Raw genomic sequence first — 27575 nt, 5'->3', positions numbered from 1 at the left:
ACAAACTTAGGGAGGGGCACACAGGCGAGTCAAGGGAAGCCTATTATTTTGTCTCGTTTCAGAGAGGGGAGGGACCACTGGTGAAAATCATCAGCCAATTCTTCCTGGTTCCTGTGGCTGGCGAGAGGAGGAAGCTCTGATTAAAGCTGCGCTGAACTGTAATCAGCACCTCACAGTCAACATAGCCGGGATCATGAGGGCACGTCACTGGTATGCTGCTGGTCTTTAGCTGCATATACAATAACATTATCTCACCTAAAAGTCTGCCACTTAAAGTGTTGTGTTTAAATGTGTGAGGTCATGCGTGAGTACATTCAAACACTCAATCAGCTTCCTATTATGAGCGATGGGGTCTTTTACAAACACACTATTTTATGCCAAAGCTAGAACAGTTTTGAACATTTCACATGAGAGAATTCTGTATTTCTGTTTTTGTCTGATTTTTTTGGGCTTCAGTTGGAAAAAGGTTACCTATTTCCATGCACTAATCTGGATTTAGCGACATTTGAATCCAAATCTGATGACAGTTGATGGTGGTTTGTTAATGTTACCAGGCTACTGTCAATTAAATCTGATCAAAGTTTTTGAGTGTTAAACTCTTAATAAATAAATAATACCTATGGATGGCTTATTGCTTATTTAGTGATGTATATTTATTATTATAAAGAAATACTTCATATTTAAAATCAAGTTTTCAGGGGCTTTAATGTTGAAATGTCTATTTTTCTCCATGATTTGTACGTCCCTCTGCAGTGGCAAGACATCTGCAGCAAAGATGGTAGACAAGTTGTGGAAGGTTGAATTGAAGCCTGCTGTTTATTTGAATCATCCATCCGTCCATTTTGTAAAACCGCTTTATCCCTGGCATGGGCGAGGAGGCTGGAGCCTATCCCATCATGCATTGGGAGAGAGACAGGGTACACCCTCGTGTGTCAGCAAAATGTGACATTAAAGTTACTACAAGGAACTTTAATTTTCTGTTGCTTATGGCGGTCCCTGTGGACATAAGTGGTAGTGTTTCCGAGCACCAGTTACCGAGTCCTTTAAGAAAACCTCTCATTTTACTGCAGCAGGGTCTGACAGTCTGCTCCGTGCAATCCTGGTTCTTAGCTGTCAGAGAATCACTATCACAAGAACAAGCCTCTGTCTGATTGGCCACTTAAAGACACAAACAAACAGGAAATGGCAAACTGAAGCGAGGGCAGCTGTTTCAGATCAAGGCCCACGGGAGACGTCGGGGACAGTGCCAGTGGAGGAGCCTTCAGTCTGGCTCCAAGCAAGCCACTCTGCATCATCATCATTACCACCCTGCAGCTTCAATTACAGGGCACGGGCCAGCAGCGCACAGGGCCGATGCCTTTGGGGAGCTTTTATTTTGGGAAGCTCGACGCTGCTGTAAGAAAGTGCTATAACTGCTCATTCACTGTCTCCACCACAGACATGACTGCTGTACTACAATGAGGCGGGGGACAGCTAGCAGACATCCTGGGCTGGGTAATAATCAAAGCTGTGTACAGTGTTTCCTATCCAGCGGCGTGCATTGGTGGAGGTCCTGAGCAAAGACCCGAGGCGGACAGTAACCTACTCGTTATCCACTGTCACTGATGGACCCTGCCTTGTAATTATGTCTGAGCGATGGTGCATCACTGTGTCCACGTTCTGTAACTAATAAAACACAATCGTTTTATATCAAAATTCATGTCATTAACATTCTTTAGCTTTTTTTATTGCCTCACATCCCACTGCAGCTGCTTTATGGGAAAAAAGTGACCTAAAGTGGCCTAATGATATGACAAAACCAGTGGACTGACTACAGCTCCCAAAGAGGCTGCTTCAGGTTATGAGCCCATTTCCTCTATTCTACATTTACACGTGTTTAAGTCCAACATTTATTATATGCAAGATGTAACAAGGATCTATTTTTTTAACTTTAGGGCATGTTTGGTATTTCAAAATTAGGATGTAATATACTCTTTCTATACAGTACCCAGTCCATACTGCAAGCTTTAGAAGTCGAGCTCAATCTTCTCAATCCTCTATAATGCCTTCTACATATAAATTCTTGGCCCCGGCTTACACTGTACAGCATTCAATAACATGGAAGAAAATGACAGATCTTTGCGATGCCAGTGCTATAATACCTCCCCCTCTCTCCAGTCGCTCGCCACGGCCACACACCATCAGACCGCTCCAGATATGAACCATATGTACAAGATTAGAGGCCAAATGAGCAGCAGAGATGAAGACAACAGGATGACTGTGAGTATACAGTAACGTCAGCTAAAACAGAGCTGCATTTCGTTCTCTACCTTCCTGCCAGTGAGACTACAATTTCCATGTTTTAATTTTTACTCATCATCGGTGCAAACGGTGACACTATCGGTGACACTTGATGAGCTTACAAGTGGACTCTAGAGGAAATATTTGGAGGAAAGTTTTCCTGCGCTGTAATGTCCATGATTCCTGCAGCTCAGCTCATGATAAATGTGGATGAACCTGATCTTGAGTGTATTGTAACGACACGGTGAATACTTTGAGACGTCTGAGAGAAGCCAAAGCCGTCTCATGTGATCATAGTGTAGGTGGTCTGAGACAGCCACTCACACACTGCCACCAAAAGTCAAAGACACAATGAGGAATGAATAAGAGTCTTGAGCGTTTATTTATCCACGAAGGGCGATACAAGCAACACATTTTTCATCCCTATTAAATTCCCCACAAGGCTCCGACTGGAGCAGCATATCAAGCTCATTAGACATCTGGAGTTCATTATGGTTGGACTCAAATCGCTGGACTTCATGATACTTTTAATTTATGGTCGCCAGGATGTCTCTTCTCATATGTATAAAAAAAAAAAGGAGTCAGTAACAATCAAAAGAAGCTGAATCCAAACCAAAACTGTCATAATGAGCTGGGAGGTCGAGATATGCAATTTTTAACAGCTCATCATTGAAAATCCCTCCATAAAAGGTGATTGTCTAATTACTGCATTTGTGTTGCTGTCAGGCTCATTAACCATTATAGCTCAAGAACCATCTGGTATGTCTCACTCTGGTTTCAGAGATAAAGTAACTCTACTGTATAAAATAGTACTGTGACATATAATGCAATACAGTATGATGGAGTGCAGCCTAATACTCATATTGCTACAGGAATTTCCATGACTGGCTAAAACATAAATCTAAAATGTCAGCAAGACATGCTTTTATGGTGTCTCAGTGTAGCAGAATTATTCTTCAGTGTTCATTTTACCAGCATGACAATTATGATTTATGACCAACAAATGAAGCCTTATATTGGTAACCATTACCCTGACACGAAGGTGTTGTCCTGTGTAAAACTAGAGGAATATACAGTATGCTGACAGGTCGGTTTTTGCTGGCACGAATACACTGAGGGTCAGTTATATACGTCGTTACCTTGACAACAACTTTTGGAATGTTGACATACCGCTCAACCACCTTCGTAAACACTACCAACTAGTGAAAAGGCCCATCTCTCCCGGCCAACATTTCCCCATAAAACCTGCAGGGCCGAGTGTCCCCATGAGTGCGCCCGGGGGCCTGGAAAGCACGGGGAATCAAAAGTGCCCCAGTTTGCTTTTCCACTCCGGGGGAAAGAAAAACAGGCGTGCTGATCAATCAGCGGGGATGAGGAGAGGCATGCTGCCCGGGCAGTGGCCACAATGGACCCCAAGCTTAACGGCTATGAGTCCACGTGAAAAGGTCTCACACTGTCCAGTCACAGAGCTCACTGTGCAGAGGACGAGAAGAAGAAAACATCCCTCCGCCGGGGCAGCGGCCAGCGCCGCTCCCCCAACGCTGGCTTGGCTTAGCACAGCACCGGCCTGCCAAACAAAACAACAGCCCCGCTCATGTCAGACCTGAAATAGTACATCATTCCAAGCCATCATCGTCAGGGAGGAGATATGCATGTCTGTGTTTAGTGCTAGAAGCCACTCACAGGTGAGGTGCATTTACAAGTCTCCAGTCCTGAAGATGAAGACTTTCTAATAACTTCAGTCTTCAACCAGCAGTGCGTGCAATATAAAATTCTACTTTTTGACTCAATTTAAAAACATAAACTTTAAGTTCTATTCCTGCATGCCAAGTCCCATTTCTGCTCCAAAGCAATGACCGCAGCTTTGCACTCCAATCCACCACAACCTCCAGAATAGAGCAGGACAACGCCAGTACTGGCTGGCCCGCTGCAAGGAGGAGAGTAGTGGACAGACTAATGTATACGGGATAGAGGATGTATGGACGGATGCTTACTCTGCCCTCTCTGGATAAAGAGCTTAGTGAGACATCACCCGCCAAGACCACTGCACCCAATTTAGCATAAAGGGGGAAAGTTTGGTCTGCACGGGTGTCACCCTGCAGGAGCTGGCCATCCTACACTAAGGAGGGATATTTATAAAGCAACCAATCTATCCCAGCACAGGATCAGGCAGCCCGCTAAGGCAACCCTCAGGAACCTCAAAGTGCAGTAACGGCAAACCCAGACACGGAGCCTGGTCCTAATGGCCCAGTGACGGGTCATGTCTCATGAAAAGCAGTTTGGTTTTGGCACCATTCATCGCAACAGAGATCCTGTTGCGGTCATTCCTTGATGATATAAACAGATGCTCTGAATCATGACGGTGGCCGGCCAGTTAAGATACAATCTCATGCCGGGCCTCCAGGAATCTGGGATGGCTTCGCTCCTTTTGTCATGGTGGTGAGCTAGCAGATATTAAAGTCCATGAACACAGCCAGCCACATCATGGCATGACAGAACTACATGTTACGAAGCTACACCTACAGAAATAACGTGCATCAAACATGCACAATGCCTTCCAATGGGCAACCTCCATGACTGAAAAGTGAGGCCAATGAGAAAGTGCCTTAGACTTGTATTCTTTCTAATCGCCAGTAAGGGGCGAGTCATCTGGTTGCAAAAAGAAGTCCGATTGTATAGAAGTCTGTGAGAAAATGAGTCTACTTCTCACTTGATTTATTACCTTGGTAAACATTGTAAACATGAGTTTATGGTCTCAATTGCTAGTTTCAAGTCTTCTTCAACTCAGCATGTTCTTTAGTAAATTATGGTCCCATTTAGAGTCAAATAGACCATAAAGCAGGGTAAGCTTTAGGGCGTGGCTAACTTGTGATACCACGGCAGTGTACGGTCTGGGATTTGTCCGTGTTTTCGTCTTATAACTTTAACCCTTTCACAGTGTGTTTTCAGTTCATTAAAGTTAATTATAACCTTTTTGTTTGTCTTAAAATGTCTTATTCAGCATTCAGTTGTACTTAGCTCCACCTTCTCGTGTCACTTCTGGTTGCAAAAAAACAACAAGGCGACGGCCAAAATGCTGAACTCGAGGCTTCAAAACGATGCACGACCCACAAACCAATGGGTGACTATGTCCACTTCTTTTATACAGTCTATAATTTCCTACTGGGGTTTTCAACACATGTCAATAGCCATGCATTTTAAATCTCTACAGTTTTCTTTGCATTTGTGCATTCAAGTCAAGTGCTTTTGTATATGAAATGCATGACTAGCATTTTTAAACATGCAATTAAAATTTTTGTGTTCTGTGTGGCGCTGCAGGCAGCTTTGGACTGTGTTTGAGCAGGAGGTGTGATGGCTTAAGTACAGTTTGGGAATGTCAGCGGGCTTCCTGATGTCCACTCCGCTCCACCCCGATTCCCCCGTCTCCTCCAGCTCCCATCACACAACGACAGGCCTTGTGACGCGAGGGGAAAAAGCAGCGCCAGCCTTCCACGGCCTCTGCCATCACAGCCACTATTGTACACAGGCTTTTTCTCAGGATATCCAACACCCTGGAAAATGGGGGATCCTGTTGCGCATCCCACTCTCCTCACCAAGGGAGCCAAAACAAGGGTGGAAAAGCCTTTTAGGAGCTTTTCAGAGAGGCTGATCACCTGATATAGCAGCACTCTGCACCTCTCAGGCAGGACAGAGCCCCTTGTCATGGAGGCTCCGCATCTTAGCGCTCACTGGGCTGCTGTGTTCCTGCCAGCCCGAGCAGCATAATGCACAGTGTGCTCATGGCAGGCCTCTTCCCAGCCATTTCCCCACCGAGCGCTCTGAAAGAACTCCACTCACTAATCACGGCGCTGCGGCGGGAGGCTCGTCACCACTTTAAAACCAGTGTGGACATCCCTTGAAGGAAGGGGTCAGCCAGAACCCAAAACTCTCATCCACTAGGCTGGATGATGGTAAACACCGAGGCTGACAGGCATAGATGGCAGAGCAAGCAATCCAAGTCAACTTTCAGACCAGAAAAAGTAAGAAAGGGTGGACAAAGCGGCGATTAAACATCTCAAATTGCAGTCTTCTCAAAAACATGTAGCTTGATATTAATTCAAACATACTGAACAAACAGCTAAAAAAAGACCAAAAAGTTGATATTGGAGTAGAAGATGACAGAAGGAATGTAATGTCTCCCAGAGGATAATGAGAAAAAAATGAGAGAAAAGGGTCAATTTAAAAATGGTAAGGAGAATGGGAGAACCACAAACATGCGAGGCCGTCCCGGGCGGATGGCTACGACAGGAGCCCGTTCATTTCTAAGGACTCGCCGATGGAGCCCTCAGCCACAACACAGCTCCTAATGTGTTTTCTGGTAGGCCAATACGGAAGTTTGTTTCATCATGGTTTGCTGGCCGCAGCCTCACTATAACTCCACAGCGGGTTGCTTAATGTGGTTTTGGATTGATGCTGAAAACATCAGCATCTGTGTCTAACGGAGGCTCACAATGCCCTCAGTGAGAAATAATACACTGATGATGCTAAAATGTAATATCAGTAGGCTGAATTGAGCAAGAGTACTTTAACTATTCAAACTATTAGAGCATTTAGCCAAAGGGACAGGATGTGACGAAAACCACTGCAGTTTAAAGTAAGACTTGCTAAAGCACATTTTAGGAGTTTTCAATTTAGCCAAGTGGCAACCTCTGGTGATGAAGCCAACAAGTGCCAAAAACTGCAGTTCCTCAAATGTCCACTTGAGACCAGCTCCAAAAGCGAGTCAATCCTCATAGACCCCCATGTTAAAGTGTCCAAATTTACAGCAGAAATAAACATGTTTACAGCCTGGTACAAAAAACGTCCCAGCCACTCTTCAGAAACCTATGGGTGAGGTCACGGAGACTAATGCCATCTGTATATACAGTCTATGTGATGACATCCTCAGCAGACTTTAAAAAGCTCCCTACAGAGTCACAGAAGATTTTATACAGCTGTTTTCACAGGCTTAATAGTACTCTTCGTGACAAGTACACTGATCTTCCTGTGTAATATCCGTGTAATTCCCCTTTAAAACGCACGATTGGAATTATAATGGCTTATTTATAATAATTACCTTTCAGTCAAAGGGATCCAAGGCACAGAAAAGCCAATTCACTTCCAAGCGTAAGGACTTGACACTAATCATCTCCAGTCCAGCCTACTGTCTGCCTGAGGCGTCGGCCCTCCAAATGAACGTCACTTATCACACTCATGTCAGTTGAATCTGCCTGAACAGTGAGCCAGTCGGAGAGCTGATTCATGTCTGCACACAGAGACATCTTGCACACCCTCCCTGCCCTAAAACATCTTGGAAAGAGACAACATGCCATGTGGCTTTGCCGTCACATCAGATTAGTTATTAGGAGGGACTCCGTTTTGCATTCCTAAAGACTATATTTTGCTGGGACCAGATTTCATGGCGGTCAAGACTGACAGAAGCTTTTTATTTTGATAAAGATTGGTTTAAAATGTTCAGGAAAAAGTGATGACGGCATCCTCAAAAGCACCACTTAGATCCCAGTTACATCACGGCTAGACTGGTTCATCTTTCTCCCAGCGTGAAAAAGATCAAACTGACGTAAGCCACAAGTCTCAGAGGTTGGACACCGCTGTGAGTGATATGTCCATCCGAATCCCATTTAACAAGTCAACAACACAAAGAATCCCAAACTCGACGAGAAGTTTTAAAATGGAAGTTCTCAGCCGGCGGCCTCTCAGAGGGAACGCTCCAATGTTTTTAAGTTCAAACCTCTGCATATTTATCCAACTTTATGTAACGTCCAGTGCGATAAAAATGGCTGGAATTCCTTGTGCAGTTACAAAAGGTCTTGCATGTTTTTTCCTGCTCGGTCATCGCACATGTTCTATCAGTGGGACCCATGCTTGAGACTAAGCATGTAGGCATAGCTGAAATAGCTCATGATGAACTTTCCCACAACATTTTCTCTCTTTAACTCACTGAAGTCTTTCCAGACGCCCAAGTCCCCCTTCTTGGCTTTGTTACTGGAATGGTAAATAAGCACAGCATAGTTTAGCTTCAGTCTCATGATAACCCCAAGTCTGTATTTTACCACTTTTCATATTTTGCCGCTAATGAGTCACCACTCAGACAACTAAAGGTTAAGGCCATTGTTTTAATGGAGTGTCATATTTTATTTTTCCTTTGAGCAGGCTCTGAATGAAACAGCTCCAGACTGTTGTTCAGCTTAATGTCAGATATTTTCAAAGACTGACCTTTGTAGGTTATACACTCCCTGCTATAAAAATGTCAAACCTTCTCTTCCTGCCTTTACTGTGAAGTACACTGGAGCGCACAAACCTTTTGTAGGGCATCTTCTGTGGCATCAGAGAGAAACAATTCAAGAGGAAAGGCTTTGAATTCAAACGTGTTATTCCTACAGACTGCAACAGTGCAGTCAAACTAAATACACCGAGATCTACAGACGACAGGACAATAACTTTCAGCTGTACAGACCAAGTGAACTGCAGCTACAGATGAATGACATTGTGAGGACATCATATTTATCTAAACATTTGCATGTATTTTTCCAGTATTATTATACGTCGAATGTTTTCTCAAACGCCCTGAATCTTTCAGTTTTTTTTAAATACCTTTAACTTTGTGTCTTTTCTCCACAGTCTTTCTGACTGTAGCGGCAAATCAATGGAGCAAATATTCTATCACTGGGGAAATATTGCCATCTATGTCCACCCTAACATTGTCATGTTGTTCTAGTATACTACTTCTACTAAGCTATTCTCCAAAGAAATCTAATATCATTGAGTAAATATTCTTCTTAGGAGTTCTTTTACCAAATGGCTGTAAAAAATAGTGAATATAGCTGCCGTAAATGGGGAAAAGGATGCCCCCGGACACCCCTAGGTTTGGGCAGAGCCCCAAATGTTTACAACATCTGGCTCTGCCCCTGCCTATCATCATCATCATCATCTCATCTAAAGTATTAAGTAAACAGCAAACTTATTTTACAGCAGTGACAGTAAAAAGGCAGAAACAGAACAACCTTTTCTCTTGTTTCTGGTTGGAGGAGACTGAAAGGACAAATTGTCCCCATCTAATTAAAGACATTTTATAGCAGAAAAACAACAGCTTTCCTTAGCAGGGTGGACAGCTATTGACTAAACAGATTGGTGGACAACTCTTGACGGCATATCTCAGAAAGCTAAAAACCTGCTTCAAAAACAGCAATTACAAAAGGAATGAAGGAGGATTTGGCCGTTGTTAAAGAAACAACAGAAACTGACCTGTGACAGCGGTCGGGACAGCCTGTGACTCCTCTCGTCTGGAGACCATGAACGCAGCTGGACACTATAACAGAGAGTCAACCATACATATGTATGACTTTGGGGTAGGCAATAAGACAATACACAGTTTACCATGATGAGACAGACAAATAAATCAACCCTCTGGGATTTTTTTTGTTGTGGTTGTGGTTAAATTGTTTGTGGTGCTGAAGTTATCCTTTAATATCTCTGGATGTATTAGGATATTGTGGATCAATCAATAGGCAGGACAGACCAATTGAAATATTGGATTTGTATATGGCTTTTACATCAATGTGATTAAGTACTTTCCTGTCTGGTTATTTCATCTAATAATATTTGTTTCCAAATGATTTTCCAAATGTAGTACAGTATATTCACAATATATATTGATATTGTGATATAAATTCCATGTAATACAGGAGGATTTTATCCATATTGCCATATTCATACATTTTGACTGAAACATATAGTACTGCAGGTTCCCCATGAGGATCTGTACAAATTCCAATTTGATGCAACAGTAAATTTATTTTGAAGAACCATAATGTACTGCACAATTTTACTGACAATCATTATAATTCTGTGTTTAAATGGAAGAAGAATATAATAATACTAAGAATTATAATTATACTAAAGCTGAAGTAGGCGAGATTGGAGCAAATATGATTCAAAAAAGTTATTTCGTGACAGTAGTACATGAAACAGGTAACCTGAAAAAAATCATGTGACTCATGTGTTCTCCTGTGCTCCTAATGGCATCTGCAAGATTTCACATAGCGGAGGAAAACAACCAGTCAGAGCTGATCTGAGGTCCGCTGTCCAGCTGCCGTTTATGAGAGCCAGCTGTCAATCACTCGCGAACTCCGACTAAACGGTCAAACTAGGCTGCGCTGATCAAATATGAATCAATATTATGTTACGTTAATGCCCATTTCTCGCCTCAAATGTTTTCAGAATCATCTTGTAGTGCACGGTTTAGCTGTAAAATGAGAAAGTTGGTGACACCGCTGCCATTGTGAAATCTGGTGAAGGAACGCCAAGTTCAGGTCACATGACCAGGGCACAGCCAATAGGAACGCTCTCTTAATGAAATGACCAGTGATTGGTCAAAATCTCCCGTCACAGGCTAGATTTTTTAAAGCATGAGGAGGTGCAGAAGTTTAGTTTTCTCTCAGAACACTTGAATTACAATATGCTGAAAGGTTATTATGGAATTTTTGCCCAATGATGCCAAAAATATACTGCCTACTGCCACTTTAATGACAAGATGGAAATCAAGTCCACGTAGGGTAGGAAGTTTCATCAGACCAGACGAGTCAACAAGCGGCCATGCAGCGAGAGCGAGTGGCACGGTGAACGTTCCACATTCTGCCTTTTGTTTAAAGTGAATGCAAACGGTGGAATGTGATATCCTGTGCATATCCTTTGTTACTACAGCACAATCCCATGGCTCCACTTTCGGTGAGTTATTCTCCTACCTATTGACTCTGGGCCTGTTGTGGAGTCAAGAGAGCACTTGTTGCAACCTTTTGTCCACATATAAGCCTATTGAAGCGATGAATGGACAGGTCTCTGAAAAAAGACTCAACTGTCCATCTGAAATGTCGAGCTTTAAATGTCCTGAGACTTTATCTTAGACCCTGTTCATGGTGAAAGGCTGACCATCAAAAACTGCAATTAACAAGTAACCAGATTACGTGTGTGACCATCTGTCTTTTTATCTTTCCAACAACTCCAAATGCAAAAATTTTAATGCTTTTTTTAAGCATTTTTCTTTTAATTTTTTTTATGTAAAGTCCAAACTTTGTGGTCCAGAGTGGATTCTTCATTACAGGAGGCGGGTGGCATCTTTCTCAAAATACTTCTACTCATCAAATATGCATTGCAGCCAATTAGTGTGACTGATTTCTATCAGATATGCAATAAAACCCAAATTTGATCTGCATGCTTGAACACTGCAGCAGGTCAAGTGAATTACCTCTTGTTGGGGGTCGGTGTCAGCCTCTCCCTCCTCCCATCTGGGCTGGGAAAAGGATCTGGTGAATAAGGTCCGGGGGACAGCGACGCCGGGCTGGAGATGGTGTACTCTTTGTAGTTCTGATTCTCATCTCTGCTCACTATTACTGCCTCCTACAAAACATCACATCAGAGGAATGTTATTGCATTAGTAACTGTTGACCGTAACTTGATCTTTACTACTGCATTTTTGCCTTACAAGTCGTGAAAGACTTAAGGGAGGAGCATAATGGACACCTGTGAGAATGTCAGTACACACAAGGAAGTAAATATATCCTTAAACAGATTGTGTACTCAGCATCACCATGTAATTTAGGTGGTGCTTTGGGACTCATGATCTCAATAAAAAAGAGGAACGAGTACTAAATCACTACAATGTCTTGTACTGCTTCCATCTTGAGGACAGTGAAATAAGCAGATATTTAATAAACAGATGTGTCATGCATGCATCAGTAGAAATGAAAACAACACATTATCCAAATAAAACAGGCACTGAGGCAATGTCGTGGATCAAAGAGATATGGAGAATACTAGTGGTGGGAATCACCAGATACGATATCACAATACTTAAGTCACAATACAATCTTATTGTGATTTTAAACATTTTGGGATATGCTCAGTATCGCAATTTATTACCTTTTTTCAACTGCAAATTATGCCGTTTGTCAACATCTGTTTATCTAGTAAGACACAGTTTTCACTATGTTCTGCTCACTTCAATCATTTTCTATTGCAGCAAAATGGGATTGCGATACTGTGCTGTATTGATCCCCCCCACCTGTAGAGAATACTGTTCTGAACATCAATTTGCCGTTTGATGTCCAGTAATCGAAGCTCTGGTGGAGCTGCAGCACTCACCTGGAAGCGTCCGGTGAGCTGCTCAGGGGTGCTGATGCCGTTGGTCTGTCCAGGGCTGCGAGGTTCAGGTCTTGAAAGACAGAAAACCACAGAAATCAACTGATATCGGACTACCCAAAGTTTCATTCTCCATCTATGTAGCCTGTGGGATAAAGTCTGATCTCATCACTGCTGAATCAAAAAGAAAAAAAAAGAAAAAAAAAAATCAACTAAGGCAGTAAGGAAGTGACTGTTAAATAAATAGGCAAGATATTTAAAACTGGTCTAAATGACATTCTGGACAAGCTGATGCACTTGAAAGTACGTAATATGATGTTTAAGAACTTGCAAGAAAAATAATGAGTGAGGGAAAAAAATATTGAATTTTCTAAGGGTCATAAGTCTAAGTGAACTTCATTTGAAGCGCAAACAAAACCATCATTTTTGACATCCCTTTTACTAATGTCCTGGCAGGCATCCATCAGTGTGTTCCCATGAATCTTAGCGATTACTGCAGAAGACGAGTACTGCAGACTCTGTCCCCGTTTTGAAAATGTTCTCCCGATGGGTCTCGTCTTTCCAACTAGTCACTTATGTTTTACTTTCATAAATAGGAAACACATTCTGAAAGCAATTCCATCATTGAATTTGGAGGGGAAAATATAAGTATAAGCGCCAATGCAAACACACAGTGCCCCCCTGGCTGTAGGGCCAGAGGCTGACAGGCTTTTGGTTGAGCCCGGGGTAATGAGGCACACAGGAAGGCCTGGATGCCTGTGGTAAATCACCCAGAAACACACCTCTCGTGGCCCGGGCTCCACATACTGAGTACAGGAGAGAGAGATGGCAAGAAGACGGAAACCGATACAGTGGCCATAAGACATTTCTTCCCATAGGAAAGATATTAATGTGGCAGGCCTGAAAAACTCATTGCTTTGAATCAGGAACTGCACAGCTGAAAAACGCTTACCTTAAACTTTCACTTCTATCACGTACATCAGAGCACCAGAGGAAGTGAGATGTACGAGATGTATTTTAAGGTCAGATCAGTCTCTAGTCTACAAGCGATGACCTCTGGTTACAGGTCTCCATTAAAGAAGAATTTGCTTCTAGTGAAAGTGCTTACTGTGACTTTATACCAGAGAGATGCCAAACTGACATAAATCAGTATGTGAAACATTTTGCTGATGCTAGCTGTGCACACAGCTGTCAGAATATTGACCAGAGTTCAAGAGGATTCAAATCCACAAGAAGCAAAAGATACATACTTTGCGTCAAGCTGTGACCAGTATTTAGGATGAGGCAAGCCAATGCTTTATTGGACCGCCTGGTGTCGTTGGAAAGTTCTTCATAGTTTCTTCTGAGTTTAATGTTACCAAAGTACTACTTTTTAAAAAAACAACTTTTAGAGGGAATCATATTTTTCTACATGCCTGTATTTTATTTGACATGATGTTTGGTGATCAAATGAGATAATGATGCTAGCGGCTGGATGTGCACACACAAAGCAGTACATGCATGCATGCATATCACAGCAAGAGATAAATTATTGTACTGCACCAGTATAGCTGTGTGGTAAAGCTTTACCCACAAGTTGTTCTGACAGCCGACTCCATTAGAGAGAGCAACGGGGATCACAGAGCGACAAATGCTTTGGTAAACGTGACATCATCCGCAAGGCATCAATGAACAATGAAGTCCAAACAAGTAGCTGCGAACAAAGCCCGACTCAAACGTTTTTCGGGGTCAATGACAAGACTGTGATGGTGTGGTTGCTTTGTCATGTAAAAATAACCCCAGTTAGCAAAGTCTGGGATGAACATGTCATTGGATGCACCAACAATAAACCACTGCCTCTGTGTGCAGCAGCAGACACGCCTAAAAACAGGATGAGCTTCTTTCAGTGGGCAACACCATCTGTGTGATGATGGCCAGTACCCACATCGCCTGATGAGAATAAACTGCCGACCAGATGTTGAGCTGGAAAAAGGGAGCTCTCAACTAAGCAAAGATTAAATCAAACATACAGACTTGTGCTACTCAATTACACACCTCTTGAGAGCTCGTCTGAACAGAATTCAAATGGGTAATAATATGCTTGATCAGTGGTATTAAGACAGGAGCCTCTGAGGTACATAAGAGTCTTGGCGCTGAAAAACGCTGACATCTAACAGTGGGATTAAAGACATGGCAGAGCTACACAGTGGCATTGTCCTGGGCAGGCAAGAAGTAGTGGTGTTGTTTCTGGCTTGGTGGGAGACATGAGGTCAGCGGGGAAAAATTCACTCACATGGACGTGGGACATCCAAGGAGGAAGTATGTGAAAGCACACGTGCGTGAGTGTGTGTTGGTGCATGTTTTTGTGTGAAGAGACTGAGAAAGAGAGTTAACGGCGGCAACAGTGACAATAAATGAGAATTTAGGGAGGACGTTAATCAAAATGCCAGCCAAGGAGAGCAGTCTTGGCTCAAAAAGGGAAACCTTTTTAGTAGCCAACTCCCCATCATCCAAACAAGGTCTTGGCAAATCTCAAAACAGGGTTTATTAAGAGGGACCAAGGAAGGGAACACTGTGGCTCTAGTACATGCTGGCATTTCCCCAGATTACAATCACTTGTTTTTGTTTGTACAGTGCTTGCATGATAAAGTTAAAACCAGTGTAAAGTGGCGACTGTGGTCTTGGCACAAATGCAGAAAATTAGGGATTTTCATTTGGGGAACGATGCTGCAGAAGGTTGCATGGCATTGTATATTTTATGTTTATAAATCCAACATATACATAAACTAGCAGGACTATTTGTTCCTATAGCAGATCTGCAATGTCAGCGTACCTCTCCACCATCATCTGCAGCTCAGTCTTTGAGTTCTTGATCTTGTTCTGAGCCTCCACGTTCAGCATGTCGGACGTATTTTCCCCGTTGATCTCCAAGATAATGTCGCCAGGTTGCAGGTCTGCCTGCCCTGCCTTGCTGCCCCCGTTGACCTGTTGAACAGAAGAATGAGCTCCAGTTAAGGTCCTACTGGCCCCAGGTCCTGCTCTGAACATAACACTTTATGGATCTGGCGCCAGCGCTGTATCTTAAGGCTGTGTGGACAATTTGTCAGCGGCTGACATTCAGCGTTAACAAATGAGTAAATGAGAAAAAGGTGGCGACGAGTTGCTTCACACTCTTAATCCAACTGTCTCTCTCAACAACTCATAACACTAGTAAATACCAACAGACGCCACAGCGTTTCACACACATGGAACGAGGCAGTGCCGGTCAACAGCGGACAGATTCATGACACCCTCGGGGAGAAGTCGTTAGTGTGACACTACTTGATGGTTTGACTGGGCCTGACCTTTGCAACCCGCCTCACCGCATGTCAAAGCCAATGCTATAGCACCACATCAGAGGGAATTCCACACTAATGGGCCGAGACATAAGGTCCTAGCCACCGCTTTCAGCTCGGTTCCTGTGTCCCAGGCATGCACACCCAAACACACCAGGCTTACTAAAACAAAAGAAGAAATGAGGAGGCTGATGCTGCTGCAGCTGCTTTAGAGAGTAAGTATGACATTTGCCACAAACAGTGCTCGCCTCACAATTAAAAACAGAGCGAGGCAATTAAACAAAGAATGCAAAACAAGTAAAGAGCCAATCAGAGAGGAGGAAAGTCTCATTCTTAAATCTCTACAGGAAAAAATAGATGCAAAGAGTGCCAGTCAACAGGCTGTTTGTCAGTTTAGCCAAGCAAGAGGGCAGAGGTGCCATGTCTGTGGGCCCACTCGAGAGGCAATTAAGCGTTGCTGTGGCGACCCACAATAGTGCGTGCCTTTTCTGATCAGGACACGCCTGGTTTAACATAAACTAAGAGCAGCTGGGGGTTCTTTTCCAGGGTCGGTCCCCGAGAGAAACGGAGGCAAGCTATCTTTCAGGCCAACAGGAATAAAAGAGGGCATCCATGTCATCTCTGTGCCAAGTGCAAACCACTTCAGATGGCCCAACCCTGTGGTTGCTTAACTGCGGGGTGGTGGTGGGGGGTGGAGGGGGTGGGGGGGAGTGGGAGACAAGCCGTATCTCATACTGGGCTTTGCAGACCAATTTCGGTGATGAAGTTTCTCTCCCGGCAGGAATCCCTGACACTTAAGAGAACCCGTTTGATATTTGAGACAAGCAAACATGCTGGTGTTGTTTACTGGTTAGCAGTAACAAATCAGACTTATTCATGAGAAGACCTCATAAGTTTTCAAGAGGGAGCAAACTATAAATCCTTTTGAAGTGTGTGAAGCACTGGCACCCTGGCATGTTTTTGCCATAATTTATCGTTTATGGTCTGAGGAGCTACTGGGGGAAATCTCACTGGAAAAACAAAACAGGCTGAGGTGGTGATGTAGGAGCAGAATGTGCAGTGGGCAGAAATGGGTGTCTCCGGCATGCAGAGGGTTTCCTGGTGGTGTTTACTGCATGCCAGCCTGTCTGTTTACAGCAGTAACGTTTCCACTTCTTCCATTCCATCTTCCCTTTTATTTTTTTTAACAGTGACTGTGAATTTACAGATGCACGTGGTACTGCACGAGAGTTAGCAAAGAAACAGACTGCACTCTGGGACCAGGAACCCCCTCACCTCCCACCCCAACTTCCACTGTAACTGTAATCAGTGGTTTCCTCTTAATGTAATCTACTTCCATTCTATTCTAACGGGTTCAGTAGTCAAGGAAATAGGTGCGAAGCAGCCTGCGGACACAAACAAAGACAAGAAAAGAGACGTGGCGAGGAGGAAGTTGACTTTGCATGACATGCCATTACAGGCTGTGTTTTGACAAAAACAGGAGGATATGGTTTGATAAGGTGTGACGAGGTTCAGCGACAGGGCCGCTGTTGGCGAGTACCTTTGATACAGTTATGGCCTTCTTGAAGTCCCTTCCTCCGAATATTCTGAAGCCCCATGGCGAGGGACCGATAAGGTTCACCGTCAGCGCCATTTAGTGATCAGGTCAGCACGCACTCTTGTCAAAATCCTGAAACAAAAAGAGACACAGCGAGCATAAGTGTGTGTAACATGTGGGACATAAACATGTGCACGGCTGAATGTTTCCATCAGAGTCCCGAGTTTCTGCTGGCCAGGATTAATATTAGGATCATCAGGTGAAGACAGTGAACATTTGCATAAGCCGCCTTTCATCTCCAGCAACACTTCACTTCCACAGGCCTAAATCCCCCTGACGTGGATTGTGTAACCACATCAAATAGGAATTGGAAGAATCTGAAACTAAAGACACATGACTAACATCGCTAAAGTGCCTGCAACGCCAAATGAGTTTCATTGAATCCAAATGCTCTTTCGGGACACAAACGCAAACAAAAAGCCGTGCAAGCACACGAGGAGCCGAACGTTTCGCACTGTTTCACTGTGACCATTGTGTTGAATGTATACATATACAGTGGTGGAGAATGATATACGACACAGTATGGTAGCCCTTTGAGGCTTGTTTATAAGAATGAGCTGTATATATAAACGTGTCTAACAATGCAGTTGTTTCGTAAATCTGAAGTCCCTTAGTGGATATTTTATATTTGTATGGTTAGGCTTTGCACGGAAATTTATAGATTTTGCTTTCTACGAAGTCTGTTTTGAATTTGTAAATCTAAAACTGTAAATCAAGCGTTTAAAATTAAATCTATGGAGACGCCAATGATTAGTGAAACCATGTGAGGGTTGTTCTGTTCTCTTGTAGACTGAATTTTCTGAAATGGCATTTAATGCAATATTAAGGAAGCTCATCTACGGGCCTTTTTGCTTTCCAATATGGGACAAATCACTTCATCTGAATAATATTTTGGAGTTGACAGTCAGCAACTTTTGATTACTTTAATCCGTCACAATTCTACACAGCTGCATGACAAGATAGACAAGTTAACAGATCCTCCAGATGTTGATCTTTCGTTACTGGTAAGGATTGAGCTGTCAAAATATTACACATTGCAAAAATCATAATTGGTGATGACAGCGCGTTGTGTGCTACCGTCTCTGGCATATAGATTTTCTCCAGCAGTTCTGCAAGAGCTCATCTGTGTAGATGTACAAAAATTGTGTACTAAAAAGCAGAGCTCTCTCTGTTGACCTGGTAAGGATTATTGGCTATCCAGCTTCATGTTGCTTGACTCTAACTAACCTATGATAAAATATGTGTTTGGGCATTCCTACTTACAAATCAATCAGTGTCAAATTCTCCTTGAGTTATCAGTGTGAACACTGTTGACATGATCAGCCAGCGTGCCAATGATGATAATGTTCGTATCAGCAAGGTACTAAAGGGTAATCAGATGGGAACATGCAATAAAGCAATACATACAATCTCAATAAGCCTGCAACAGTTTTGGGAGGGGAACCAGACGCAGATGATTAACTAAACTTACTGTTAACATGTACACTATCTTCTAAAATATTCATGGGAGCAGAATACGGCTTTAAAGCATTTAAATAGTTATGCGGCTGATGGTGCTTTTCGACTCGAGGTTAATTGCCAGTTTACTCTGCTCACAGCTGTAGATGACGTTTGTCTGCTGCAGGACTGCGTGTGGAGACACAAGAGCTCTGTGGCGTAACAGTGATGATGGGATGAGCAGCACCTGCACAATGCTGTCTGTGACTGGAACTCAGCTCACTGAGAAAACATGCATTTATTTAAGCTAAAGACATTAGTGCAACAGGTAATATATAGGTGCAAACGTAGACAATGACCTAAGCTATTTTAAGTATAGACTCTCTCAAAAAAAAAAAGTCTACACCCAAAACAATTTTAAATCATCTGTTGCTTAACTCAAAACACAAACAAAGCTTCTTTCATCAAACTCTGAAAGTAAATACAGAACAGTGATAGTTGACCGTTGCTTTCTGCAGATGCTGGATTTGTTTTCCAGATCATCAAGACAAACCACACTTTAATTTTGACTTTTTGTCATTTTACAGCTAAACAGTACACTACAAGATGTTTCTGAAAACATTTGAGGTGAGAAATAGGCATTACAGTAACAGAATATTGATTCATATTTGATCAGCGATGCCTAGTTTGACCGTTTGATTGGAGTTCACGAGTGATGGACAGGCGGCTCATAAACAGCAGCTGGAAAGCAGACTCCAGATCAGCTCTCACTTGTTGTTTTTCTCTGGTCTGTGAAATCTTGCAGATGCCATTAGGAGCATCAGAGGAGACAGAGGCACATGATTTGTTTCAGATTACCCGTTTTATCACAGGTTAATATCTCAATGCAAAGTTTACTATCATACTTGACAGTTCAAGTTGGAGCAAAGCACTGCATATCAGACAGTGCAGAGTCTGCAGTCATATTGTGGCCAACACTGGGATGAAAATAATGTCTATAAATAAGGTGATAAGTCTGTCAATGATTACAAAAGATATGAGGCACAAAACTCCTGAAGATCATAGGCCCACGTAAAAGTAAATCTAGGACATCAGCCACGCTACAAACACTGGCCCGTTTCATCGGCTGCACATTCCACAAGTGTTTGGGACACGCCGCGCAGACCCAGTAAGCCATTAACAGTCTGGGCCAATTAGCGGGGTTACTGGGCTCACCATCATTAGGGTCTCTTAATTGCTGTGGCCTCCAGAAATAAGTGCAGTTGTGATAATGGCAGGGAGCAGCCGCCCTAAAGTTTCCCAGCCTCTGGGGGTATCAATTAGTTCCATGAGCCTCTGCAGCTTCTCCTATAGAGCGGCCATTATCAAGCGAGCACCCTGCTAATTCCCTGCGTAAACGTTCACTGTTAGCATCATAAAAGCGCTAGTAGCGGTGGATAAATGTCAAAGTGAAAGGATGGTGAAAGTATGCGGCAGTGCGGACAGAAAAACAACACAGTGGTGGTGAGGATAGAGTGGAGCACACTCATGGGCTGTGCTTAATTGGCCACTGATGAGGTTTTAAGACTGCTGCTCTGCACTGCTGCTCGCATTAAACAAAGTGCTGAACTCAGTTTGATGAGACCTCACCAGCACACAAAGGTACTGTTGGGCAGCTGCCAATACACATAGAAAGGTGAATTCTGTTCTGGTGACATCCAGCTGCCTTTGCTGCCACGCCAATCTGGCAGCACAATTCAACAACACACCTAAAACACACAATGAGAAGAATTCTCGTCATGAAGTCATTTCTATGGATCGCAGGTCAGCATCAGCCGCACAGCAGGAGGAGAATGGAAACTGGTACTATAGGCGTACGTAGTGAAATACTCTCACTTCCGACAAACACAATGGACACGTTTAAGACTTACCTGCATTACTGCATACCGACAAACAGCAAGGTGTCAAGTTTGACAAACTACAAGAGCCAGCATCCACGTTTATCCATTGGCTCATACACTCAGTTACCAGTTTAATCCAAGCTAAAAGTAATGTAGCCTAATACAGCAGCACTGCAATAAATCCTACACCCTAGTCAGTTTTGGTTAAAACTGTTTTTAAGGAGGCGTTTATTCAACTTTAAAAAGTCATTTTTGAGGCTATAGAAGGCTCAGCTGTTGAAATGTATTACTAGGTGTTTTTTACTAATTTATAGCGCTGAAACAATTAGTCAATTAATCAATAGTCAAACGCCACAAAAAATTTACTACAACTATTTTGATGGTTGAATTATCGCTAGTAAAACTTCAAGCAAAAACTCCCAAAACCCCAGCTGCTCAATTTTGAGGATATACCACTTTTCTTTGTCTTGTGATGTAAATCTCTTTATGTTTTGGACTGTCAGTCAGACAAAACAAGTAAATATCATCAACTTTAGGAAATTGTGATGTTTTTTATCATTTTAGAGCCTAAAGTTTTGTCTACCCAAATTTATTATTGAGGGTTATTAGTGAGGTAATATCAGTACTTCATATGATTGTCCTTACAGCATCTAACAAAGCTGTTATGCCACGTGAGCAGTGGACACTTCTGCTCTAAAGAACGCCAAGTTTCCTCCTCTGCTGAATCTACAGATGTCACTCCTTTCAATTTACGTGATTACCACGGTGGTAAAGGTGCCCCGCGGCGGCTGAAAGGGGGGGGGGGGTACTTATTTTATCCAGCCGATTCCAGCATTAGCTGCAGAGCGCACCAGAAATATTTTATAATTAGAATTAGCTATAAGCAGCTTGAGACTATCAAAAATATTTGGATTCATGTAGTTCAAAGACCCGAATCTTGGTGTTGCTACTAGGGCTGTCCTCGACCAAAACAATTCTAAGTCGACTAATCAAGTTCTCCACAAAGAATCACACAAAACTGCCACTCCACTTTAATTATTGTGTTTACCAGAGATGTGTTCATAAGTTTTTTTTAGAAACAAGTCATTCAGCCATGGGGCAGCCCCTAAAAATCTCAGTGTTGCTACTCGATTGGACGTTCAAAAAGGTAAACAAGACCATTATGAGCTCACACTAACTTGTTTCAGACTGTACATCAGTTTCCAGATGGACATTTTCACTCTCTAAGCCCGTCATGTACATACTCAAAATGTTAAAAACCTTTTGGCACTTGTCACATCTATGAGACATTGTCCTTACAGGCAAGAGAGATAGTGGAGGTATGAACGGGAAGAACAGGCCTTTCCAAATGTTGGATTCAAGGCTCGTTGCTCCAACATGCAGAGAGCCTCCAGGGTTTCATTTGAAAAATGTTTTCAATAACATATTTTGTGCTCATGGTGAGAACTAAAGGATTGAAGGGATACCATTGTGTCAAAATCAAAGAACTATATTGATTGGTGAAGCTAAAACAAATATTACTGATATATTATTATTGATATTTAATGCTACTTGCTGATTACTCTTAGTTTAGGATACTTGATATACATATAGCAGAATGTAAAACACGTTCCGTCACACAAATATACAAGCATTGTGTTTGCTGTACTCGTATTGCAGGTATTTTTACTGGCTATTTTTACAGACAACAACACCTAATTGATGTGCAATCTTCAATTTAGCATGTTTATGTAACATAACAGGCAGTTACGACTACTTTAGGCTGAATGAGTGAAACCTGTTAACACAAGTCTGAAACTGTGCGTAATTTACTGAGTTATGATGACTCACACCTGATGAGTCATTAACTTCGATCAACACCACAACACAGTTATGGCAACCAGTGGTCATGTTGACGGTTAATATTATTAGTATTTAATATTAGAAAGTGAAAGAAAAGGCATTAGATGGAAAGACACACGGCTTGCAGAGTGAAAAGTGCATCGCAGGAACCCATTACCATCACTACGTTTAGCAAAGCTAATCTTAAGAATTAACACCTCGTTCCTTCCGAGGAATGTAACATTTGGAAAAAGAAGTTGCTACCATATGTACTGTGGTGGAAATCAAATATTCAAAAAACTGAGCGGCATTAGATTAACTGTGAGGATTGCTGACTAAACTTCTGTATAATAAAATGTCTGGCAGCCAAACCTGGCCACCTACATCAACTCTTCACCTCCTCCCTCAATCACTAGAGTGTTTTTCCTTCTCCCTGAACTCTGGAGCAGAAATCCCCTTGGATTGAAACGAACAAGCATTGGCTCTCTGTCCAACATGCTAATACTGAGAGAAAAGCTGATGAACATAGCAGACGCAGCACTTCCAACTGAAAGCTGAGCTTTGATGCAAAGGAAGGCACACACATGCTCTCTCAGATGAGCCGCTGTGGCTGCGGGGGAATATTCCTGGGATGAATCACACTTGTCAAAGCTCTCGCTGGTGGCCGTACACCAGTGTGAACTTTCCACAGCTCTCGTCAGTGATGAGGTCTGATGTTGACTCTACCCTGTGTGTCACGCACCTACACTGACAGGTCGGCTCCTACCTGGACACACACCCACTGAATCAAAAGGAAAGGAATGCAATAGCGAGCCTATCCCCTGAGTAAGACATTCTCCACATCACACCCTCACTACGGAGATGAGAAAATAATAATCAAACAACAACATATGATGTCAAAAAAGGGTGTTGGTTGATGAGTTTCTGTATCGTTACATATAGTGCATTGATGTATCATCAAAATAATTATACACTGAGCCATACCTGTCAGTTTTGCAGGTTACTCCCTTTTCAGTGAGGAAACTTTTAAGGACGCACACTTATGTAGGGTTTCATGCATGGATGTATTAAGAGAACTGAATATAGCGTCAGAGGCGGGGCCCCGTTCATTCCTATGAAAGTTGCTCAGTGGCGCATGATGCCAAAATGGCTCGACTTCTGTCTGGAAAAGTACTTGGATCTTCCGGTGATCTTCCGCATCCATTGGGCCTATGGAGCAGGCGCAGTAGCGTCCACTCGGTCACATGACTCGGTGGCGGGGTCCCAACGTCACGCCGTCGTCACGACTTGTGCTGTCGTCACGGTCTGGGTCTCATTCACATGAACGGAGGAAGGGAAATAACTAGTGCGTTTTACAACTTTTAGGACCTAATGATTTAAATAAGGGCTATTAGAGTGTTCGTACTGGGGAATGATTTACCTAAAAAAAAATGATCCGCTGAGTTACAGACGTCTATTTCCCAAAGTAAGTCTATGGGAAAAAGTATTTTTGGGCCCAATGGTATCACGAGACAGACACGGAAGTTGTAGTATGCCGGTTACGCCACTACAAAAATTGGCATCAACGACCGGCGCTCTTCCTGGGGTCTTGGTTTCAAGCTGTAACATAATCTTATCTTCTCCAGTACAAAAAGAGTTTCTAAGATTAGCCATCATCCCTTTACCACTTTGCTGCACCACTGCAACAGTGGACTGGATTGTGTCCACTGTGAAGCAACAAGACAAGGACACTGTGGTAGCGGCTCCACTTATCTCCCTCTGCATCAGCATCATCTGGAGATCATGTTACTGCCGTTCACACTGAACAGGCTCCACACTCTGCTGCTCGGCAATCAGGCCACTTCACCACATCCTCTGCCATGCACCATTATGCCCTCCTCACAAAAAGACACACCACTTTGTTCATTACATGCACGCTCTTGAAATACACCGCAGCAACGGTGCACCTCGGAAACATCCTCTTTGTCCCACAAACTGTTGCTTCTACGAAAGCTAATGCAACGTAAAAAAGAGAACAGTCAGAAAAATCGTGCAACGCCTCTCCCTCAGCTCAAACTGAAAACCACGCGCCAAAAAAAACACTTTCATCATTCAGACTTAACAGATAATTCTAACTTCCTGCATAACTGTAAACATGTTCATCACGGAGGAAAGCTGCCTGTTACAGGCCCTGAAGTAAAAAGTAGTATTTAACAAAACTCCAAAATAAGTCCTTTGCTTCAGTTAAAACCACAACGCAATTGTAAAACAAACAAATTCTTTCCCTGAGTTAGAAGGTTAACAAGTTTTCCTTGTTTTCTTGAAAAGCCGCTGCTTCGCTCTAACTAAAATTACAGTGGTCTGTTTTTGGTTCCTGGATGGCTTCAGCTGTATCTGAGTAACAGCACAGTGTTCACTCAAAGAAAAAAAGAAGCCACCAGGAAACACTCACACTATGAAGTGTTAGCTAGAGCATCATGCACACAAAGGCAGCCATGCACAATCACAATACACAAACAGCAGGCGGTGGGGGGGGGTTTGGGAATATGAGGTTTCATTGGGAATGTTCTGGATTATACGTGAAAACACCACAACTTTCCCACCTGCTGAGCTCACATGCCAGATCTATTTATTTCTGAACGTCTAGACTCTATAGAGTTGTATATTGACAAGAATCTGGCAAAACGATGCGTATCATGATACAGGAGTTATGTTTCAATATATTGAGATACTGTAAATAAGGTGATATATTGCAATTTTTTAAACTAATTTTAGGAAAATTGACATAGTATAGTAAGAACACACCACCATATGCATCAAATTTGATAAAAAAAAGTTGACTTTTTTATGCAATTAGAACTTATAACAGTCCCTGTAGCATCCAACATCATAGCACTACTTTGAGAGGCTTTGCAAATGACAAAGTATTGACTGAGTTGCATGTAAACTATTACTTAAAAATCTAAACAGTGTTTTTGAGAATCGATACAGAATCACAAAACTTTCAAAATTGTGATATTTGATTTTTTCTATATTGTCTTACACCCCTACTAGACCTTTTTAAGGAAGGAGAGTGAGGGAATTATACAGTGAACTTGAACTACAGTGACTAATTCAGAGTCATCATCACCATCAACAGACCACTTTAGGAGAGAGAAGATAGCAGCTTCAACAGCTTCACCTAATAGGACATAAATACTGACTTGAGGATTCCTGAGGTTGCACCTGGTCCAGCCTCCACAAATCACTCAAGAAACAACCTCCTCCTGCTCTCCTAAACACAGAGGCATTAACAAGGGTGGAAAGGTCTGCAGCACTCTGTGTGTGTGTGGGCTTAAAGTTTTTCTAGTCAGTTAGACTGACTTTCAATTTCCACCTATATATCATGCATCATTAGCCACAAAACAGCTCATATAAATGTGCACACTTTCTTTTCTTTAACCTCGCATACTTGGCATCAATCATAACTTATGTAGTTCCCTGAGGTTCCCACACCGTTCAGATATGAGTCTCTCAGGTCAAGACTACAATAAACCCATAGTAAATCACACTACATATAGCCTGCCATAAAAACGACTACATAGCACACAAGTTTACAAAGAGAAATGTGATATAAAATGATGCCATTGGATACAAAATTAGTGCGTAAAGGACTACCAGTCAGCTCCACTGAGCGTACTTGAGTTTAGATTAATTGAGCTGCACACTTTGAGCCAGCTAAGAGACTATATGGACGATGACTCTTTTAATTAACTTTTAATTTTACTTACCAAGGTGAGAGCAGTGATTTCAGGTGTCTTCTCCACCTGTTAAATGTCGACACCCAGCAGCTGGTCCCAGTTCAGTTTCACCTCAGCCTCCAAGACTAAGCAGAAAGCAGCTTTATGTGTCTCCTCCGTCAGTGTGTGGCGGGTATAGTCCGTGTTGTGTCTCTGCTGCTGGTTTCAGTCGTTTAAGGTGCACGAACTCCACCTGTAGCTGCGCGCGCAAAGGTATCACTGGGACGAGTAGAGCTCGCGGTGCCATGTGCTATTACCAAAATAAAAAGGTTTGACACAAAACTGGGCGTGTCGCATCGGAGTGGAGGCAGAAGAAGAAGAGGAGAAGAGAGGAGGGGAGAGGAGGGTGCAGTGGTGATAATTGAGCCATTTATCCTTAAAAAACACACTGAGGCTGCGTGCGCCATCTGCTGACGGTGTGGAGCAGAGCAGCACGCGCTCTTCCAATCAGAGCCACCAATTAACTAGTGACGTAATCACCTTCCAGCTTGTTGATTAAAGTTAACGACTTTCACCTGGTGTCACAGGTGCAAATAGGTCGCTGATTAGATGTTAGACAACTGGTTTGTATTAAATAAATAAAGCAGGAAAAGAGAAACAAAACAACTTAATTTGTCAATAATTATTTCTTTTTATCTTATTTGTCCTTTTTTTTATTAAATTTGTATATTTACTGAAGCAGTTTCATATTTTATAATTTCTTAATCTTACTTTAATCTTATATCCTTGTCAGAGGCAATTTAGCCACTTAAAATCAACATAAGAATTTCACAATAAAATACAGTTATTAAATCTTATAGCTACACCAATGAGCTTAACAATTATTCTCCTTTTATTCAAATTTCTGGTCATTTACTATTACTACACATATGTATTTTGTATCAGTGTTATACTATATGTTGATGAAACATAGTTTATTGTGAAATTTAATACCACTGAAGCATCAGTATAATCAGTCTAAACTCTGTCACCTTTATTAGGTACACTTGTCTAATGTGATCCAACTGTTCTGCCATCAAGTCTACTTTTATGATGCCTATAGGCTAACACTTCACACTGTTATAGAGGTATTAAATTACATGTTTTGTCACTGAGGTCATAGCTAGTGATTGTGTTGTTCTGGAATGCATTATATTGAGGTGTTTCTAATTTTCTGCCCGCCCCCCCCCCCTCCATATATGTAAATCGGAAGGACAAAAATTAGAAACACCTTTCAATATAATGTAGTCCAGAACAATACCATCACTAGCTATGACCTCAGTGACAAAACATATAATTTAATACCTCTATAACAGTGTGAAGTGTTAGCCTA

General features: G+C 42.4%; 1 protein-coding gene across 1 annotated transcript in view; it reads right to left on the bottom strand.

The window, feature by feature from the left end:
• Positions 1-26464, bottom strand: part of pdlim2 (PDZ and LIM domain 2 (mystique)) — a 37050-nt gene extending 10586 nt beyond the window's left edge. The window contains exons 1-6 of the mRNA XM_074638405.1: positions 26255-26464; positions 17311-17439; positions 15269-15420; positions 12460-12529; positions 11564-11715; positions 9565-9628 (exon numbers count right to left, since the gene is read on the bottom strand). Of these exons, the coding sequence (XP_074494506.1) occupies positions 9565-9628; positions 11564-11715; positions 12460-12529; positions 15269-15420; positions 17311-17403 (531 nt within the window). The 5' untranslated portion in view covers positions 17404-17439; positions 26255-26464. The remainder of the gene's footprint in view (positions 1-9564; positions 9629-11563; positions 11716-12459; positions 12530-15268; positions 15421-17310; positions 17440-26254) is intronic.
• Positions 26465-27575: the final 1111 nt, after the last annotated feature.

This window comes from Sebastes fasciatus, chromosome 6 (assembly GCF_043250625.1).
Source record: "Sebastes fasciatus isolate fSebFas1 chromosome 6, fSebFas1.pri, whole genome shotgun sequence".
NCBI classification, from domain to species: domain Eukaryota; kingdom Metazoa; phylum Chordata; class Actinopteri; order Perciformes; family Sebastidae; genus Sebastes; species Sebastes fasciatus.
Note: the sequence above shows the minus strand (reverse complement) of the source record. Positions and strands in the feature narration are given on the sequence as shown.